General features: G+C 48.7%; 1 protein-coding gene across 1 annotated transcript in view; it reads left to right on the top strand.

The window, feature by feature from the left end:
- Positions 1–21491, top strand: part of LOC142857001 (golgin subfamily A member 2-like) — a 39240-nt gene that overhangs the window by 13873 nt on the left and 3876 nt on the right. Inside the window, exon 7 of the mRNA XM_075984622.1 lies at positions 4716–4774. Coding sequence (XP_075840737.1) covers positions 4716–4774 — 59 coding nt within the window. The remainder of the gene's footprint in view (positions 1–4715; positions 4775–21491) is intronic.

The following is a 21491-nucleotide window of genomic DNA, read 5'->3' as shown; positions in this document are numbered from 1 at the left end:
GGGCCAGGATATATGGATGGCTCCAAGAACACATAAAAGGGGCGCTGGAGAGATAGCTCAGTGGTTAAGAGCACTGGCTGCTCTTCAAGAGGACCCAGGTTCAATTCCCAGCACCCACACGGCAGCTCACAGCTGTCTGTAATTCCTGTTCTAGGGGACCCAATATTCACATACAGGCAAAACTCCAATGCACATGAAATAAAAATAAATCATAAAAAGTGCTAAAAGCCGGGCAGTGGTGGCGCATGCCTTTAATCCCAGCACTCGGGAGGCAGAGGCAGGTGGATCTCTGTGAGTTCGAGACCAGCCTGGTCTACAAGAGCTAGTTCCAGGACAGTCTCCAAAACCACAGAGAAACCCTGTCTCGAAAAACCAAATAAATAAATAAATAAATAGTGCTAAAAAAAAAAAACCCACATAACAGGGTGGAGGTGTTAAGACAACCTAGAAGCCTGGCCAGGCACAAGGAGAAGTGGTCAGAGACAGCTCAGACAGCGTATAGAAGGAACCTCAAGCTGGGCCTTTCTAGGTACCTTGGTATACACATCAAACTTGGTGTCCACAGAGGAATAAGGGAAGATGGGCTCAGCTGAGAGGTGAATATGGTCCTGAATGCCCCTGGGCTTACAGAGAGACCCAGCACCTTCTGTGCCCTGCTATGTCCTGCCGAGACTCACAGGCCCTGGCTCCCCCCAGCTGACCTCTGGATGTTATAATGCTACTCTGTAGGCCCCCAACTCAGGTTCTGAGACATTACCCAGGATCCTGGCTCTCTTCCTAGGGCCAGACTTCAGCCTTCAGTCACAGAGGCCCTGGCACAGGGCTGGCTTTTCCCCTGGGGGAGTTCATCATGCTGATATAGGCTATAGTCTCACTAGCTGGTGCTTAAAATGCACAGCTGACTGTGGGTAGTGCCTTCCTGTTGAGCTCTGGAGGAGGCCAGCCTTCCTGTGCCTTTCCCAACGTCACAGCAGAGGGTCAGCTTGGTACCCTGCAGTCCCAGTTCAGCAAAGAAGCACTCTGCAAGCCCAGGCTCCACCTCCCCCTTGTGACCTTGGGCTACTTTCTCACAGCCTAGTCCTGCCTCCTTGTATCCTGGATGAGCATACCTCTCTCTCTCTCTCTTGTGTGTGTGTGTGTGTGTGTGTGTGTTTAGTTTTTCTGTAGCCCAGAAGCTACACCTCAAGCTCAGTAGGTGACTTTGAGGTCCTGACGTCCCAACTTCTGCCTCTTGTTTTCTTTGTAGCTGTGAAAATAGAACCTAGGACTTCACTAGCATTCAGCAATCCTCTGCTGCTGAACCCAGTCCCTCTTGTTTTGGCCAGGCAGTAGTGGGGCACGCCTTTAATCCCAGCACTTGGAGGCAGAGGCAGGGAGATCTCTGTGAGTTCAAGGCCAGCCTGGTCTACAAGAGCTAGTTCCAGGACAGACTCCAAAGCTACAATGAACCCCTGTCTTGAAAAACCAATTACTAGGGCTGGAGAGATGGCTCAGATGTTAAGAGCACTGACTGTTCTTCCAGAGGTCCTGAGTTCAATTTACAGCAAGCACTTGGTGGCTCACAGCTATCTGTAATAAGATCTGGTGCCCTCTTCTGGCCTGCAAGCATACAGACAGACAAAACGCTGTATACATAGTAAATAAATAAATGTTTAAAAAAAAAAAGAAAAACCAATAACTAAATAAATAAATACCTTGTTTTGGAGACAGAGTCTTACTAATACATCCCTACGGTGTGTTAATCCCACTGGTAAAGAAGAAGACCAGAACCACAATTCTGAGCTAAATTTGAAACAAACTTTAATTAGGTACTGGCCAGGATGATCGACTCTGACCAAGTCCATTCCTGGGCTCCCAGAAAATGGTGATGCCTCACGTTTTGCAGAGGCTTTAAAAGGCAAAGCAACAAGGCCACTGTATTTCCAATCAGGTCCAACCAGGCGCAAATGTATATCCTGACATAGTTCCTGCCCACATGTGATCAAGCCCATCTGGTGCAGATGGGTCAAACTTGTTTAGTGGAGTGTAAACCTGTGGCTTGTTATTTCCCCCTAAACTGCAGCCTCCAGCATTTCAGGAGCTGTCTGTCCTTGGGCAAGGGGCTTGCAGATCAGAGGCATTTGTGTTTTGTGAATCTCTTAGGCACAGTAATAAAAACTTAAGACATACCTTTGTCTCACTATGTAGACCAGGGTGGCCTCAAACTTCTGAGGGTTCTTTTCAGAACTGTGCCCACATGCCTGCCCCTAGCTCCTGTTCCTTATTCTGCAACTGCAGGAGCTGCAAAGCCAGGAGGCCGGAAATTCAGGCAGGAGTGATGCTGTTTGAAGGCAGAAAGTCTTCTTCGGCACACACCTACTCACAGCAGCATTTTCATAGCGGCCTTGCTGTGGCGCCTCCATGGCCACATTGTATCAGTGTTTGACCCGCTGATACATGAGCGCAGCCAGCCCACCACAGCTTCACATTGGTGAAACGGGGACTGAGAGTAGTGGTATTCCCAGAATACCTTTAGTCCCAGCACTCAGAGGCAGAGGCAGGCAGATGGATCTCTGAGTGCCAGGCCAGCCTGATCTACAGAGTAAGTTCCACCACAGCCAGAGAGTGCTACACACTGAGACACTGTCTCCAAAACAGAAGCAAAACAAAAAAAAAAAGAATAATAAACACTCTAGCCCACATCTTGAAAATGTTTTAAGTTACACTTATTATTTATTGTGTGTTCATGCATATGCCACAGGGCACATACGGAGGTCAGAGAACAACTTGTGGGAACTGGTTCTTTCATTCCATGTAGTTCTAGGGACTAAACTTAGCTCTATCAAACTTAATGGCAAGTACCTCCAGCCACTGAGCTATCTTTTACTTTCTTTTTTTTTTTTAAAGGTTTTTCAAGACAGGGTTTCTCTGTGTAACAGCCCTGGCTGGCTTCAGACTCACAGGGATCCACCTGTCTCTGCCTCCTGAGTGCTGAGATTAAAGACATGCACCATCACCATCCAGCTTGCTACTTAGCTATCTTGCTGACATCTTCCAACACTGACTTCCCATTGCAAGCTTGGTTCTGAAATAAAACACAAAAAAAGATCCACCCTTTGCTGATAATGTCAAGTACAACCATGCCAGTGCCGGCCTCCTCTCAGGAGAGCTCACCGCTCTGCTGTGTCAGGAGACAGACAGAGGATCCCTGGGGCTTTGTTGGTCAGCCAGCCTAGCAGAATGGACAAGCTCCAAGCTCTTGGTGAGACTGGAGAGAGAGAGAGAGAGAGAGAGAGAGAGAGAGAGAGAGAGAGAGAGAGACAGAGAGAGACAGAGAGAGAGAGAGAGAGACAGAGAGAGAGAGAGATACCAACAGCAGACGACAGACAGACACAGAGAGAGGGAGGCAAGGATCAAGGGAGGGAAGGGGAAAGAGCGAGGGACTGAACCACAGAATGACTAAAACAGAGCCAGCCCTGTGGATGTGAATAGCAGGAGAGCAGCTCCCTCCCCTTCCCTCGTATGCTATGTGGTGGAGGCCTGGGTGAGGGAAATAAGTCCTCCCTCTCCTCTCCCACTTTGTAACGAAGTGTCTCTTTAAGAGACAAACCACGCCCACTCCAATCCCCATCTGCTGAGGCAGGCAGGTCTTCCTTCCTGCTTGCAGCCTTAGTCTCTCTCTCAGAGAGGCAGATTTGGTCTCTCCTCTTTCTCTCCTCTTTCTTTCTCTCTCCCTTCTCTTCTTTCTCTCTTCTCTCTCTCTTTCTCTACTCTTCTCCCCTTTTCCCTCCCCCTTCATAACCCACCTAATAAATATCCAACCTCACTTTGCATGGTGTGCCTATCTGTCTGTCTCTTGCCTGCCACCACCACATGCCTTGCCACTGGGGACAGCACCGGGGACCAGACCTGCCACATGGTCTCGTGTGCCATCCCTGTCTGGAACTGGCTGCTCTTGGGACCCCCTGCCCTCTGCTGCCAGGGATCCTGCAGCATTTTTTTAAATTAATTAATTTATTTATTTATTTATTTATTTATTATGTACACAACATTCTGCCTCCATGTATGCCCACACACTAGAGGAGGGTGCCAGATCTCATTACAGATGGTTGTGAGCCACCATTGTGGTTGCTGGGAACTCAGGACCTCTGGAAGAGCAGCCAGTGCTCTTAACCACTGAGCCATCTCTCCAGCCCTGTCCTGCAGCATCTTTAATAATCCATTACACACTTGCCACATGCAGTAGGTGGGAGAGCTGACCTCAGGAGCATGAGAACATAAGAGCTGGCCCTACCCTCACCTTGCTATCCCCGGGAAAACAGTAGAGCTCCCCCTGGTGGTGCGAGTGTGGGTGAGGTAAACCAGAGAATATAAGAGCAGGAGAACCGCCCCGCTCCCTGCTGCCTGCTGCACTGGGGAGCTAGCTGGGGAGAGCTCGCCTGGGTGGTATCCATGAGGGAAAGCTGGCGCTGATGGGCTGACCAACCAGCTACCTCCGAGGCCCAGAATCAGATCTAAGAGCCCATTCCAACACCCACCTCATTGATAAACAGCATCACTGGGGCAGCAGCGGCCAAAGGTCTCGGTCTGGAACAATGACTTACTGCTGAACACTTAGAGGTAGAGATGGATCAACTAACGGGTGCACTGTGTGACTCTCCGCACCACACTACAGCTTCCACATTGAGACTTTTGTTTGTTTTTGGTTTTCTTTTTAAATTTTGTTCTTTTTGCAGGGGGAGAGGTTATGCTCAGTTTGCTGAGTCCCCCAAAACTAACAAGGAGATTGAGTCCCGTATGTAAAAGCAAAGAACCTTTATTCTTATTCAAGCTCAGACTTGGACTCTTCATATGTGTCCAAACGCATTGACACAATCAGAGAGCCCTGAGCTCAGCTGGGGTGGGGTTTTTATAATAGCAGAGATTGGGGTGAGGGATTTCTAAGGTTCAAGACCCCTGATTGGGCCGGGCGGTGGTGGTGCACGCCTTTAATCCCAGCACTCGGGAGGCAGAGGCAGGCGGATCTCTGGGAGTTCGAGGCCAGCCTGGTCTACAAGAGCTAGTTCCGGGACGGGCACCAAAGCTACAGAGAAACCCTGTCTCTAAACCCCCCCCTAAAAAAAGACCCCTGATTGGTGACATTTGTCTAGGGGTGTCCTGATGAAGGGGGATGGATGTGCTGGGCTAAGGGACATCTGGTGAGCCTATCTGCACTGGTTGACTATGTTAGGAATTCCCTTTGGATGCTGATTGGTCCATTCCTGGGTGGTGCCTGGGCGGTCCCAGTTTGTGGAGTCAGTTACCTTATGGTAAACTGAGACTCAGGCCTACTTTCTGCTTGGTGTCTATAAAACCTGTCTTGGCAGGTATATGCCAAGCTGCCCTGGTCCCTGCAATGAGGGCAGAGGGCAGAAGCGAGGGGATGGGGAGACGAGCGGGATCGGGATGCATGATGTGATATCCACAAAGAATCAATAAAATGTTTAAAAAAAAGTCAAGACACTAAACTGCACCATTGTTGGGGGAGGGGGCCATTCATAGCTCAGTGGGTAATAGCACTTGCTCCACGCCTAATGGCCGGAGTTTGACTCCTGGGACCCACAGGGTAGAAGAAAATTACTCCCATAAGTTGCTCATTGACTTTCTACGTATATGACGTGGAACATACACAGTTCACACACACAACATCAATAGATGTGATAAATATGATAAGTATAATTAAAACATTCTCCTTGGAGATTAAGAGACACATTTGGAGCTGGGCGGTGGCAACACATGCCTTTAACCCCAGCACGCGGACAGAGAGAGGCGGATCTCTGAGTTTGAGGCCAGCCTGGTCTACAGAACATCCAGGGCTGTTACCCAGAGAAACCCTGTCTCAAAAAATAAAATTTAAGAAAGAAAGAAAGAAAGAAAGAACAAGGAGACGGCTCCTAGGTGTGGTAGAGGAGCTCTACTGTGGATATGAGGGAGAGCATAGCCAGCCGCAGGGGCAACTGGGAGAGTCCAGGTGGCCATCACCCTGAGCCATGTGAGGAGGAGGGGGGGGAAGGAATAGGGAAGAGAGGGAAACCAGGCATAAGAGCCAAGAGAACAAAGGCACAAAAAGGCAGGTAATCAAAATGTTTGATTTACCTAGCTCAGAGCTTCTGGGGGATGGGCAGCCCAGCACCTGAGCTAGAAAAGTTTAGGGTAGGGGGTGGAGTATGCCAGCCTGTAACAAACAGGGACTAAGGGATGCTGGGAGAACCTAGTGGCCAGGTCCACTTTGATATGTTAAATAGGCACCTCAGCCATTTGTCACTGGGGTTAAGACTTTACAGAGAAATGTCCCAGACTGAGAGAAGGAGAAGGCTTCTCAGGGACTGGAGAGGTGGCTCAGTGGTTAAGAGAACTGACTGTTCTTCCTGAGGACCCAGGTTCAATTCCCAGCAACCACATTGCAGCTCACAACTGTCTGTTCACCAATGCACATAAAATAAAAAGTTAAATAAACCATAAAAAATTTTTTTTTAAAAAAGAGAAGGCTTCTCACCTCACCCGCAGACAGGAGCCCACCCTCTTGAGGTCTCTGAGGCAAACACTTCCCCAGTGACTGACACAAACTGGTCATTGAGACAGACAGTGGGACCCTGGCAGCTGTGGGCACAATCCCCTGAACACTGCTCCAGGGCTCCAACACCATCAACTTTTCCATTAGGACATAGAGGGAGGCCCAGACAAGCTAGATACTAACCTGGGGTCATGATCAGACATATTGGGGAGAGGACCAGGTGGTGCCAGCCCTGAGTTCTAAGCATGAGCAGTCAAGTTAGGAACCTAGATTGTCTAGAATTAATAGGGGCGCCTCACATCCAGAAACTTCAGCCCAGAAAGGCCCAGAAAGGAGAGCCAGGTCACACAGCAAGGAGAGGCTGCTGGTGGTGCTCTACCTGTCAAGGCTGGTCCCACTTTCTAACCTGAGCTCTTTTGGTCCCACCCCTCCCTAACCCCCACCCTTTCTACTGGCTGTCTCCTTTGGGGACACAGATTTCCACAAGGTAGTAGTTGTTACTAGGGCAGTTGGGAGGTAGGAGGCAAGGTTCCAAGGAAGGCGTTCTGCACCTCCCTAGGCAGTCTAAGAGGAGCTATGCACCCTGGTCCTGCTCTGCCTTTGGGACTAACTGAGTCATTCCCTCTGCTATCATTCCCTCATGCCTATCACCATGCCTATCTGGCTGGTTGCGTGGAGGGAATGATGGGTCTGTCATGGAGCTGTAAATACGATCACTACACCTTCTGATGGCCTTGGATAAAGATCAGGAGGCCAACAAACTTCAGGAGAGGGGCACACCAGCCACTGTGGGGAGCAAGGGCTGGGAGTGTAACAGCTGCCTGGGATCCGGCCAGTATGTCAGTTACTGCAGGACCAGCAGCTGTAGTAGTGGTGGCCGAGACAGAATAGGAACAAGAAAAGGAATAGCAAGGGCTGGAGAGATGGCTCAGAGGTTAAGAGTACTGGCTGCTCTTCCAGAGGTCCTGAGTACAATTCCCAGCAACCACATGGTGACTCACAACCATCTGTACTGAGATCTGGCGCCCTGCTCTTGCATGCGGGCATACATTGAGGCAGAATGTTGTATAAATAAATAAATATTAAAAAAAGAAAAGAAAAGAAAAGGAATAGCAAGAAAAGGGTTGTTTACAGGCAGGTAGGGATGGGGCCCCCAGGGAAAGGAAAAGTGGGCGGGTGTGAGATGCCAGCGGGACTCTGGCAGTGCGAAACATTGCTGATAGAAATTAGAAAGCTCAGGGGCTGGAGAGATGGCTCAGTGGTTAGGAGCACTGACTGTTCTTCCTGAGGTCCTGAGTTCAATTCCCAGCAACCACATGGTGGCTTACAACCATCTGTAATGAGATCTGGCACCCTCTTCTGATGTGTGGGCATACATGGAGGCAGAATGTTGTATACTTAATAAATAAATCTTTAAAAAAAAAAGAAATTAGAAAGCTCCCACTTTGGGGTGTTAGTTAAGGGGTACGCAGGCACATTTGTTAGTGTAAAGGCGGCTCAGAAATCTGTAAGTACGGCAGAAGTTTTAGGGTCTGTGGAAGACATTTGTGGGGAGGTTGGACAGATAGTTTTAGGTCTATTCCCCAAGGCAAGAATGTGAGAAAGAGGGGCTGGAGAGATGGCTCAGCGGTTAAGAGTACTGGCTCCTCTTTCAGAGGATCCGGGTTCAATTCCCAGCACCCACATGGCAGCTCACAACTGTCTGTAACTCCATTCCCAGGGCATCTGACACCTTTACACCAACTCACATGAAATAAAGTTAAATAAAATTATTAAAAAAAAAAAAAGAATGTGAGAAAGGTGTCCTTGAACATCTTCTGGATAGAGCGAGAGTCGAAAGATAGTTCAAGTTCACCTAAGACTTGTCAGCTCAGAGGGTGAGGACCAGGGGCCACTCTGAGTGGCCAAGGAACTACAGTCCGAGAATGAGAAGCCCAATATCAGGCCTTAGCTGGGGAATAACCAGAGATGCATGTCAGCGAAAGCTGACTTGGAGAAGGGGACCGTACTATTTGCAGCAATGGAGCAGGCACAGGTCCAAGTCTAGGGTCTCCACGTGTCCTCAGCCAGCCTGCCCATGGGTGGGAGGGAACATGGGGAGAGCCTGACCAAGTCACACACCAATGTTATCATTATAAAGTGGTGGGACCCGAGGCTGGTGCCACGAAGGGTGGTAGTGGGCCACATGATGAGGCCTTGGTGGGTCTCCTTGGTGGGTAGAAAAATGTGGCTGGTCAGAGACAGACAGAAACGCCATGTAGAGAGAGCTGGAGTATAGAGTTTATTCAGTAGGTTATGGATGGGGAAGGGAAGGGGAGAAGGGGGGAGAAAAGAGAGAGGCAGAAGCTGTCTCCTCAGAAGAAAGGCAGAGAGAGAGAGAGGGAGAGGGAGCTAGAGAGGAGGTGGGAGATTGGCTTGCCTTGGTGGAAGGGGGGAGTTTGGAGTGGGAGGAGCTTGTCTCTTAAGGGGACAGGGTACCCAGGTGACAGACTAGGCCAGCAGAGTACAACATTCCCATCTTTTTCTTATAATAAAAAGGGGGGGGTTAGGCACAGCAGGTTGAGGAAATTGGGACAGCGAATTCTCAAGACTGCTTCCTACTTATTTGTGGGTGTTGAAGTCTTTCTTGGGGGACCTGAGAAAGCTGGGTGCTGGTCACACCCTGGGGTCGCTTTACTCCTGTCCAGGGTTTGTGGTGTGGAACTGTCCGGTGTCTCTTAGAGCTGGCAAGGTGTTGGCAGACCAGAGGACAAAGTTGAAGAAGAAAAAAAATGTCAGGACCAGGGAACTGAGAGAGGTGTGTATCTGGCCTGTTTAAGGTGGATCCTTCAATTCAGCTCCCTGGAACTCACAAGAATTCTTTGAGTTTGTGAAAAAATAAGTTTTAGACACATACATGGTATAAACAACAGCATATTTATTTCAGAATGACTGTGAGAGATATTTTTACACAGTGAAAAGTAACTGTAAGACTGAAAGGCAGGATGAGAGAGAAATTTGATAACTTACATTTGTTCTCACACCTTTATAACTTGCAGGCATACATCTTAATAACTTGCATTTGCATATCTTAAATAACCTTTTATTTAGAACATGTTAAGAAGTTGTGCTAGCTGGGCGGTGGTGGAGCACGCCTTTAATCCCAGCACTCGGGAGGCAGAGGCAGGCGGATCTCTGTGAGTTCGAGACCAGCCTGGTCTACAGAGCTAGTTCCAGGACAGGCTCCAAAGCCACAGAGAAACCCTGTCTTGAAAAACCAAAAAAAAAAAAAAAAAAAAAAAGAAGTTGTGCTAAAACTGACAAAACCTCTCAGCTTTCATACTGCATCAGAGATCTTTGAGGATAAAATTTTACTTGAGTTATTGATTTAAAAATGACAGAGGACTTACTCTATTGGCTACCTAGAGCCTCTCCTCGGTGTCCTCCACGGCCAAGGAGGGCAAGGGCATTAGGACTGTATTTGTCATCTGCTGTTAGAAGCAGGGCCTGCCAGGCTCCAGAAGATCCTGTGGGTTAGAAAACCTGTAGGAAGACAAGCCTACCTTGCCCTGAGCAGCTAGGCTGTCGATTGCAAGCTCCTCCCACTCCCAAACTCCCCTCTCTCCCTGCTGAGGCAAGGGGCTCTCCTGCCTCCTCTCTAGCCTGCTCTCCTTCCTGTCTGCCCTTCTTCTTGAGAGTCAGTTTCTGCCTCTCTCTGTCTCTCTCTCTGTCTCTCTGTCTCTGTCTCTCTGTCTCTGTCTCTCCCTCCTTCTCCCTTCCCCCATTTCCCTTCCCCTTCCCCTCTATAACCCACTAAATGAACTCTATACCCAACTTTCTCTCTGCATGGCGTATCTGTCTGTCTCTCACCCACTGCTTTCTCCCACTTGCCAGGGGACTTGCCGAGGCCTTGGGTGCCCAGCCACCACCCCTTCTACCCCTTGTGGGACTGGCCTTGGTCAGCTGCCTCTTTATAAATGGTAACACTCAGGTCCTTCTCTTAAAACCAGTGTGTCACTGCTGGCCTCTGTCCCTACCTTCCACGGCCTACTGACCCCTTGCTTGGGGCAGCACATACCTCTTAGGAAACAGAATGTACAGTGATCCTAGAACCTTTACAAACATTATTTATTCAGTATTATTGTATGGGTGGGGAGTACAATGGGCATAATGCATAGGGTGGGCGTGAGCGGTAGAAGTGTGGTCATAGGACAGCTTTGTGGATTTGATTCTCTCCCTTCATCTTCAAGTGGGTTCACGAGAGTGAGCTCAAGTTGTTAGGCCTGTTGCCAGTTCTAACTCCTAGAAACTTTTTTTACTGGTTTTGCTAACAATTCCTTAACTGCCTCTGGAGCCCACTGTGTCTCCCTGACTGCCTGGAGGTTGCTGTCCTCTTTGAGAGTTGAGGTTGAGCAGGGCAGAGGTTGGAATGGGTGCCGTGGGTGGGTAGGAGGGCCAGTCCTGCGGACCTCCTTAGGGCTGGGAGCTCAGGTGGTCTCACTATTGATTTAGCAGCCTGAGGGCTGTGGGTTCAGGTCTCAGGGTTCCGCACTGGGATGGAAGACTGACCCTCTCAGGCTACCTCCCCAAGGAGGCGGGCAGGTTCCCCTAAATCCCAGACCATAGGGAGGGCCGCCAGAATACAAGCATTTGTCAATCATCTTTTTTGTTTGTTTGTTTGGTTTGGTTTGGTGACAGGGCTTCTCTGTGTAGCCCTGGCTGTCCTGTAACTCACTCTGTAGATCCTGGAACCAGGCTAGACTCCAAGCCCAGAGATATGCCTGCCTTTTCCTCCGAAGTGTGAGGCTTAAAGGTGTGTGCCACCACACTCGACAAAGGTTTGTTTTTACTATTTCTAGTTCTGTGTGGGTGTGTATATCTGCATGTGCGTATGGGCACATGAACTCAGGTGCCTGCGGAAGCCAGAGGGCAGGTCCCCGGAAGCTGGAATTACAGATGGGTGAACCACCTTATGCGTGTGTCCTCTGGATAACAACCAGCGAGTGCTCTTAACCGCTGAGCCATTTCCAGCTCTTTGTCAACCACCTTGACAGAAACATGGGTCCTTGCCTGCCTCACTTGCCATAGTGGCTCCTTGGAACTCCTAGTGCCCACACTTCTCCCCAGGCAGGCGGACCATGAAGGGTGTGCAGCTTTACCTCCGGGTCGCTGAACCGTGCAGAGGCAGGGTTGGGTAGCTGGGGACTTGGCAGGTGTTCTAAGACCTCACACCATTCATTTGATCCTGGGCAAAGACCACTTTGCCCCACTCCCTCATGAAAAGCACTGGCAGCTCCACGTTCACAGACACCTGCGTTGTGCTGCCCTTCCAGACCCACGAGGCCCTCAGAGCCACTGCGTGTGGAGGGCAGTGGAGGCTGAGTGAGCCTGTTGAGCACAGCGAGGGTCTGAACCTGGGGTTTTCGTTCAGAAGGCTAGGCCTGTGAGATGGAGGTCACCTCCCTACCAAGAGGGGTCATTGTGAAGGTCACAGGGAATGAGGGCTATGAAAAAGAGAGGATGGACTGTGAGCTGGCTCCATAGGCGAAGCTATGGGTCCCCAGGCCTGACCGCTTGGAATCCACATGGTAGCAGGAGAAAAACAGCTCTCAAGCTGTTCCCTGACTTCCACACGCTTGCTATGGCATGTGTCTCTGACCTCAGGAAAGTTTTAACATGTTAAAAAAAAATTAGTAGGGACTGGAGAGATGGCTCAGTGGTTAAGAGCTTTGTCTGCTCTTCCAAAGGTCCTGAGTTCAATTCCCAGCAACCATATGGTGGCTCACAGCCATGTGTAATAAGATTTGGTACCCTCTTCTGGGCTGCACTGTATACATAATAAATAAATAAATGTTTTTAAAAAATTAGTAGGCTGTGTTGTAAAATGGCAAGTTGGGACCTTGATGGGTCCCATGGCAGGTGAGGGACAGACAAATATGCCATTCAGACAGAGTCTGAGTTTGTTTGAGATAAAAGGGATAGGAAGGAAAGAGAGAATGGGAGAGAACAGGAGAGACAGAGAGAGAAGAGAAAAGCAGAAGTCCTGCCTACCCCTCCAGAGGAGCAGCAGGAAAGAGACTGGGAGTGGACTTGTCTCTTAAAGGGATCTTTGCACGTGCATACAAACGCGGACCCTGGGCTGGCCAGGGTATAGCCTGGGTACATCCTGCCAGATGACAGGGCAGGCCAGTATAATGCCTGAAACCTAACAGGCTGTGGTGGTGCCCAGATCCCTCCCAGAGTTCGAGGCCAGCATGGTCTACGGACTGAGTTCCAGAACAGTCAGGGCTACAAAGCCACAAACAAACAAACAAGCAAATAAATAAATAAAATTAAACAAAAAATTAAAAAGTTAAAGGAGGTGCTGGAGTGTCTCCGTGGTCAAAGTGGTGGTGGTACACGCCTTTAATCTCAGCACTTGGGAAGTATAGGCAGGTGGATATCTGTGAGTTTGAGGCCAGCCTGGGCTATAAATCGAGTTCCAGAACAGTCACGGCTTCACAGAGAAACCCTGTCTCAAAAAACAAAAATAAAGAAACAAACAAAAAGGAGTTCTGCTTGCTCTTCCCAGAGGACTTGTGTTGTAAGAGCGCGGGGCCCCTTGTTCTGTCCTGTCTGGCTAGCTTACACCCGAAATAACCACACAGAAATTGTATTAATTAAAATACTGCCTGGCCCATTAGTTCTAGCTTCTTATTGGCTAACTCTCACATCTTGATCTAAACCATTTCTAATAATCTGTGTAGCACCACAAGGTCATGGCTTACCTGGAAAGATTTTAACCTACATCCGTCTTGGGCTGGAGCTTCATGGCATCTGCCTGTCTGGCCTTCTTCCCAGCATTCTGTTCTGTCTACTCTGCCTACCTAATTGCTGCCCTATCAAAAGGTCAAGGCAGTTTTTTTTTTTAATAACCAATGAAAGCAACACAAATACAGAAAGGCCTCCTACACCAGACTTGGGTTTAATTCTCAGCACCCATATGGCAGCTCACAACTGTCTATATAATTTAGTTCTAGGGCATCTGACACATTCATACCAATGCATGTAAAATAAATTTAAATAAATAATTTTTTTTTAAGTAAAAAGACCAGGTGGTGGTGGCACATGCCTTTAATCCCAGCACTCAGGAGGTAGAAACAGGCTGATCTCTGTGAGTTCGAGGCCAGCCTGAGCTACAGAGGAAGCCTGTGGAATAGGTGTGAGATATAACACGATGAAGTGTACCATCCCTGCCCTCACTCACTCATGCATGTGCCATGTATGCGTGTGTTCCAAAGGCAGTCTCAGCTCTTCTCAAGGTTTAGCCAGAGCACCAGATAACTATGGACTTACTTTTTAAAAAATTATTTTATATTTTATGAGTGCTCTATCTACATGCATGCCTTTACGCCAGAAGCAGGCATCAGATCCCACTAGAGATGGTTATAAGCCATGTATGTGGTTGCTGGGAATTGAACTCAAGACCTCTGGAAGAACAACCAGTGCTCTTAACTGCTGAACTACCTCTCCAGTCCAATTATGGACTCACATTCAAGAAAAAATAGCTAAAATCCCCAGGCCAGGACTCAGGGCTGCTACCCAGCCTGATCTATGTAGCTAAAACACCTTCCCTGGGGAACTCAGAGTATCTATCCCCTCCTCCCACGGTTCCCACATCTAAACTGAGGTATGATTCTTCCAAAGTTGACTCTAGAGGACCAATGAGGTTTTTAGGCTACTTACAGAGCATAGGTGAGGGGTTTGGGGCCGAAGAATGAAGGCACCCTTGCTGAAGCTCTGTGCCCAGCACCGATGATGATCCCCATCTGTGCATATGGAGTTCATGCCCTAGACTGGCCCCCCAACATCAGCCCTTTCTAGGTACCCCATGTCTACATGCAGTTAGGACAGGATTACATACACCTGTCTAGGAGGGGGCGCCTGGATACTCAGGAGAGAGTCTTTGATCTTCCCAATTCCCTTCTGTGAGGAAGGCTCAGTTATCAGCAAGCTCGGAGGAACTCCAGAAGATGGTGACAGTGTGGCTTGGAGAATGGTTTTATACTGTGCCAAAGCCTGCCAGATGTTTGGCTGTGGGTAGCCTGTCCTAAGTCAGGGTTCTCGAAAGGAACAGAACTGTACAATGAATCTCTGTACACAGAGAAGGGGATTTATTAGAACGATTTAAAGGCTGTGGTCCAGCTAATTCAACAACAGCTGGCTATGAACGGAAAGTCCAAGAATCTCGAAGGTGCTCAGTTCACGAGACTGGATGTCTCAGCTGCCTTCTGTGTCTGCTAGAATCCCAAAGAAATAGCTTCTAATGCTTCTAATGCCCGTGAAGAAATGGACTTGCTAGCAAAGAGGAGCAGACAAAGAGAGAGCAAACTTCCTTCTTTCGTGTCTTTTATCCAGGCTGCCAGCAGAAGGTGTGGCCAGAATGAAGACACCTTCCCACTTCAAAGATTCGGGTTTAAGTGGGTCCTCCTACTTCAGATGATTTAATTAAGAAAAAGATCCCTCACAGGTATACCCAGCAGCCCCTTGGGTTTTAGCTAATTCCAGAGGTGGTCAAGCTGATGACCAAGAACGGTCATCATGCTGTCCTCTCCTGACTTGTTTATTCTGGTTATAGTGGAGAGCTGTGGGTAAAACCCCAGGCTGCAAGCTGCGGAGATGGATCACTGGACTAAGTTAAGCAAGTCACGGTTACCACTGAGGGACAAGTAGCAACTGTCTCTTCCGGTAACACCGCTCTTTCCTTTTCTTTCTTTCTTTCTTTTTTTTTTTTTTTTTTTTTTTTTTGGATTTTCGAGACAGGGTTTCTCTGTAGCTTTTGGTTCCTGTCCTGGAACTAGCTCTTGTAGACCAGGCTGGCCTCGAACTCACAGAGATCCGCCTGCTTCTGCCTCCTGAGTGCTGGTGGCATGCGCCACCACCGCCTGGCTCTCTTTCCTTTTCTTTTGAGACTGGGTCTCTCTCTAGCCTTGGCTGTCCAGACCTCACTATATACACCAGTTTTGACTCAAGCACACAGAGATCCACCTGCCTCTGTCTCCTGAGGGAGACTAAAGGTGCATGCCATCACACCCAGCAACTCTCTCTCTCTCTCTTTCTCTCTCTCTCTCTCTGTTGTTTTTGTTTTGTTTTGTTTTTGTTTTTTGAGACAGAGTGTGAGGACTTAGGAAAACCAGCTTGGTTTCACAGACTCCATTTTGTAAAAGGGCCACCATCTTAGGACATCTGGTGATGGGGGAAGGGGGAGTTGAACTCAGTTCCAGAAAAACAAAACAAAACAAAACATGGAGTGTGCTGTGGCAGCAAAATTGAAACAACCCCCCTAGACACAGCCAATCAGAAGACAGGGCAATAAACGCTACAAGGTCCAGATGCTCTTGTAGACATCCTGTTGGCAGTTTGTGCTTTTGTGCCAATAACCTGACCAGTGATTTAAAGACTGCCTTGCCCCATCCCCTGACGCAATCCTGAAATGCCAAGACGTGTAGCTCCCTGCTTGTATTCCTGAGCTGGGGCCTCATTCCCCCCATCTGCTGTATTGGCATGTTGGGTTGCAAAACAAGCTGGAGCTTGTCAATCAAGGCCCTTGTATGTTTGTATCAGAAACCAGGTTTCTGGTGATCACTGGGGGTCTTGCAGCACAGGCATAGACAGGGTTTCTCTGAGCTTTGGTTGTCCTGGAGCTCACTCTGTAGACCAGGCTAGCCTCCAACTCACAGAGGTCCGCCTGTCTTGGCGTCCCTAGCACCGCCCAGTTTGTGTTTGTGAAGTTCTAGAAATTAACACCGTGACTACTACCACTGAGACACTTCCCCAGAGTATCATGAAGCATAGCCACTCCCACTTTCCAGGGGGAAATGTGGTTCAAAGAGGGGGTCACTAAAGGAGACCACCCTCCCCCAAAAACTATCCATAGCAGCTTTCTTGCAAGAGTGAGTTTGAAGATGTAGGGAGGTGGGCATCTTTTCTTTCTTTCTAGCTTTCTATATAACGCATATACTTACATTAATTCATTTGTAGCTGTGGTGGTTTGAATAAGAATGACCCCCATAGGCTCTCATAATTGAATGCTTAGTCACCAGGGAGTGGAACTACTTAGGATTAGAAGTGTGGCCTTGTTGGAGTAAGTGTGTCACTGGGGTGGGTTTTGGGGTTTCAAATGCTCAAGTCAGGTCCAGTGTCTCTTCTTTTCCTGCTGCCTTTAGATCCAAATGTAGAACTCTCAGCTACCCACTGCCATGAAGATAGTGGACTAAACCTCTGAAACTGTCAGCAAGCTGCAATTAAATGTGGTCATGGTGTTTCTTCACAGCAGTAGAACATTGACTAAGACAGAAATGAAGTGAATTTTTTTTTTAATTTAATCATAGTGAGTAGGAGAGACGACTCAGCTGTTAAGGCCATTCTGGCTCTTGCAGAAGACACAGGCTCCATTCCCAGCACCCACGCCATAGTTCACAACTATCTGTTACCTCCAGTCCCAGGGGATTCGGTGTCTGCTTCTGACTGTCACATGGACCAGGCACACATCTAGTGTAGACATTCTTGCAGACTAAACACCCATACATATAAAATTAATTTAAAAATAATGAATTAAAATCATTGCCTCACGCGCTATGAATAGAACTGTGTAGACTATGAAAGGGATCAGGAAGCAGACAGAGAAGTCAGATTCTTGATGCCATGGAAACTGTGCCCTAAAGCCCAAACCTTTTTAGGCTTCAGCCTATAGTGTGGCTGGGCTCAGAAATCAGAATGGGCGGCTCTGAGGACCAGGGGACCTTATAGCTCTTGCCAGTGAGACTCAGGCCTCAGTGGAAGACTCAGAGGAGCACAGGATGGCACACAGTTGTTCCTGTGCCCTCTGACAGCTGTTTACCACTGCTATTCTAGAGCTTTTAAGAATTAAGTGAGATGCCATTGAGGTTCTGTCTGAGCGGCCGCTGTAGCACACTCCTCTGCTCCTCTGATCCATGTGCACGGGGAGCAGAAACAGGAGGATCATCTCCAGGGCAACCTTTGCTAGTGAGTTCCAGTTCAACCCGCACTATGTAAGAACCTGGCTGAAAAAGTAAAAACAGTTGTGTCCTCGTCCATGGATATCCACCCATGCCTGTCCTTAACTCTATCAAAGACCTGAATCAGGTAGGCCAGGCATCAGGACAGTGGTCATTCATGATGTCGACTGTCCAGAGCCCTGTGCATTCCATCCTTGGCCTGAGAGCAGGGATTGCAGCCTCAGGGCCACAGCCCATGCTGGGAAAGTGTGGGAGTCAGGTCCTGAGCATCTGTCACATTGTTGCCCAAACAGGAAACACATCCTAAAAAGATTCATACTAAAAATAATAGACAAATAAATAAGACTAAGTTTCTAGGCCAGGCAAATTTTAACTCCAAAAAGCCAGAGCAGGCAGGGGCCTGGTGGCCTGTGTCTGCTGATCCAGCACAGGGAAGGCTGAGGTGAAGGAGATTCCCCCCCCCACACACACACACACAGCAGGGGCTCCCTCCTGGACCGCAGATTAGGCATAGACCACACCCTATACCTGTTTTCACAGAGAGACCCTCTATGAAGAGGGAAGAAAAGTTAAAGTGGCTGCTTCCTGGCTCTGGCAGAAAACAGCAGCAAGGACCTTGCAGGGGTCATTTTAAAAGGAGGGGAAGGGAGGTCTGTGTTAAAACAGGCTAGAATGTGATGGTCAAGGAGATAGGGTGTAAGGGGAAGGGGGCAAATTTGTCCTGGAGGGACAAAGAACTGCCTCTGGATAGAGAGAAGACAGGCATGATACAAAGGAAAATGGCCGTTTATAAAGGTACAAGGGGAAGCCCCATGTCAGGGTGAGGTGTTTAATTTTAATTGGGCATGTTAATTAGGTGAGCCAAAGGGGGCTTCTGATTGCCAAACTATGTTACTTTGACAGCTGGACTTTGGTGTTCAGTCTCAGGAGGAAGTGCCCAAATAAGGGAATAGACCTTGGTGGCTAGCTTTAGGAATGTAACCTAACGGTTTTTAGCAAGGCAGAGGGAACTGGGGAGAAAATCAAGGCCTGCCAGAGACACAGGCTCCAGTAGGCTACTGTCGCTTCAGGAGAATTACAAGTTCAAGGCTAAACTGCAACCTACCCTACCGCCTCTAAAACCAGAAACATTGGATGGCGGTGTCGCACACCTTTAATCCCATACTTGGGAGGCAGAGGCAGACAGATCTCTGAGTTAGAGGCCAGCCTGGTTAGAGCTTGTTCCCTGACAGCCAGGGCTACACAGAGAAACTTTGTCTCAAAAAATAAAAACAAAGGCAAAAACAAATACATAGAAACAGGGCTGGGGATGTAGCTGAGCTGATCGAGCACTTGGTTGGCACACAGGAAGGTTAGACCCGCACCCACACCGACACAATGTATGGGTGCGCATCTGTAATCCTGGCACCCATGAGGTGGAGTGAGAGGGATTAGAAGTTAAAGGCCATTGACAGCCGTCTGGGTTCCCAGAGACCCTGTCTCAGAGCACTCGCCCCCTCCCACAAAAATTAAAGAAATAAAAGACAGAGATGGAGGGAGGAAGAGAAAAACTGACGGCTGAGATGATTCTGTGCCACACTGAACAGCTCTGAGGTCGGAACGCTGGGGCATCACTGTCCTCTTTAGATCTTGTTTACATTTATTTTATGTGTATGCAGTACAAGGCGATCAGAAGAGGGTGTCCAGTCCCTTGGAGCTGGAGTTCTGGATGCTTGTGAACTGAGGAACCAGCCTGCTCCATCGTACAGACAAGCTAGGTTCGTTCCTGTTTATGATTAACCCTCTCTTTTTCAAGGACTGTGCTCTGCCCCACCTGTAGCCTTAACTACAAATGCTTCTACAGGTCTGTTCCAGGAATGGCAATCATGTCTGTTCCGAAGAGTTGTTTATAGCCATTTTGCACAGGCTACAGCTACCTTTGTTTCAAAAAAGGTTATATGATCACCTATTAACACCTTTTTATGGACACCTTGCAACCAATGATTGTGTGTGTGTGTTTTCTGTGTGTTTTCCAGGCAGGGTTGCTCTGTGTAGCCCTAGCTGTCCTGGAACTCTGTGGACAAGGCTGGCCTCGAACTCAGAGATCCACCTGCCTCTGTCTCCGGAGTGCTGTGATTTATTGGTTTGCGCCATCACTGGTGGCTGGTGTCTTTGTTTTAAGAGGCCATTAGGACTGACTTGTTTGTCCTGTTTCTATAACCCTGCCTAATGTATTAGAGTCAGCCCAGCTCTGAGCATGGAGAAAACAGGAAATGGAGGAACAGGTCAGACAGGAGAAGAACAAAAGTAAGGAGTCAGATTTGAATGAAAAACAGGTGGAGAGTAAAGGAAGCCTGCATTTCCAGGTGGGCCCTTCAAGGTGTGCCCACTCCAAGTCAAGCTGCCACATGACTCAGGCTGGACCAATCACAAACTCTCCGAAGAAGCTGCAGGCCCCTGACTCACTGCTGTGTAGCTCAGCCCCCTGCTCTTCCCTCCTTGACCCCTCCCTGCCCCAAGGCTCAGCTCAGTCACACTCGGGAGTCTTAGTTAAGCTCTCTGCCCCCATCTCCTCCTGTCAGCAGCGTCGTCTCCCCACCCCCCACCCCCCAGCAGCTGGCCCAAGCTCCCACTGGCAGTGATGGGCCACAGAGCCCTTCTCTAGATCATGGCTTCCCAATCATGATTTATATATAGCTTATAATTTTGCAGCTGTTATGCATCAGAACAGATACTTTGTGCGACTGAGTGGGCCTCCTACCGTGTTTCCAAGGCTAGCTGATTGGAAGGGAGCCAAGTGAATGACATTCAGCCAGGATAATGCAAAGTCCAAAGTGACAGAAGAGTCATTATGCAAGTAGCAGATGTGGGAGGGATCCCTGGCTGGACAGGGGCTCATGGGAAAAAGCGCACATGGCATTTTCAAGAGAATAATGCTGCGACCTCAAATGACCTCAACATGAAGGCTACATTACTAGACAGAGAGTTTCCAGAAAACTGGAGAGGAAAGTGCCTTGAACTGGGCCCTGTCATTCAACACAGAATCCCACACATCAAGAGGGACAATGACAGATTAGTGCCTTCACTGAAGATGGCCTAGGTTAATGGAAAACCACCACACCGGCAGGCATTCATTGCAGCTCCCAGAGAAGCCAAGAGCCCTGCGTGCAGGTGACTGTGGGGAAGGGGAGGGAAAATGGAGGGGAGAAGCCACCATGAAGGCCCTAGACTAGGAGGAGGAGCCTACTGGGGCTCAGGCACAGCTGGTCTCCAGGCTGGAGGTGAGGCAGGATACCAGGATCTGAGAGATTAAGGGGATCTAGAAAAGAAGCCGCTGGCTTTCTAGCCTGGGAAAAGTCTCCTGGCAGCTGAGAGTCAAAGGGGAATTTAGGGATGGGTGGGTGGAGAGGCGGCAGCTAAGAGCAGTTGTGGCTTTGGAGAGGACCAGGGTTAGGTTACCAGCACCCACACAAAGCAGCTCACAACCACCTGCAACCCCAGTTCCAGGGGATTCAAGTCCTCTTCTGGTCTCCAAGAGCACCCACCACACACATGTGCACACTACACCTACCCACCCATGTGTGTGTGCGCATGCACACACACTCAAATAAAATAAAATAAAGTCTTTTTTTTTTTTTAGGTTTTTTGAAACAGGGTTTCTCTGTGGCTTTGGAGCCTGTCCTGGAACTAGCTCTGTAGACTAGGCTGGTCTCGAACTCACAGAGATCCACCTGCCTCTGCCTCCCGAGTGCTGGGATTAAAGGCGTGCGCCACCATCGCCCGGCATAAAATAAAGTCTTAAAGAAGAATTCCAACACGATCAACATTTGTGGCCAGGCATACTTTAATCTGAAATAGGCAGGAGGATAGCCACAAATTGGAGGTCAGTCTGGGCTACATGACTCAAGGAAAGAAATGTGAAGTTACCTTCATAGAGACAATATTTCTTTCATAGAAAAGTGGCAAATAAAATGCTAAAATAG

This window comes from Microtus pennsylvanicus, chromosome 9 (assembly GCF_037038515.1).
Source record: "Microtus pennsylvanicus isolate mMicPen1 chromosome 9, mMicPen1.hap1, whole genome shotgun sequence".
NCBI lineage: Eukaryota > Metazoa > Chordata > Mammalia > Rodentia > Cricetidae > Microtus > Microtus pennsylvanicus.
Note: the sequence above shows the minus strand (reverse complement) of the source record. Positions and strands in the feature narration are given on the sequence as shown.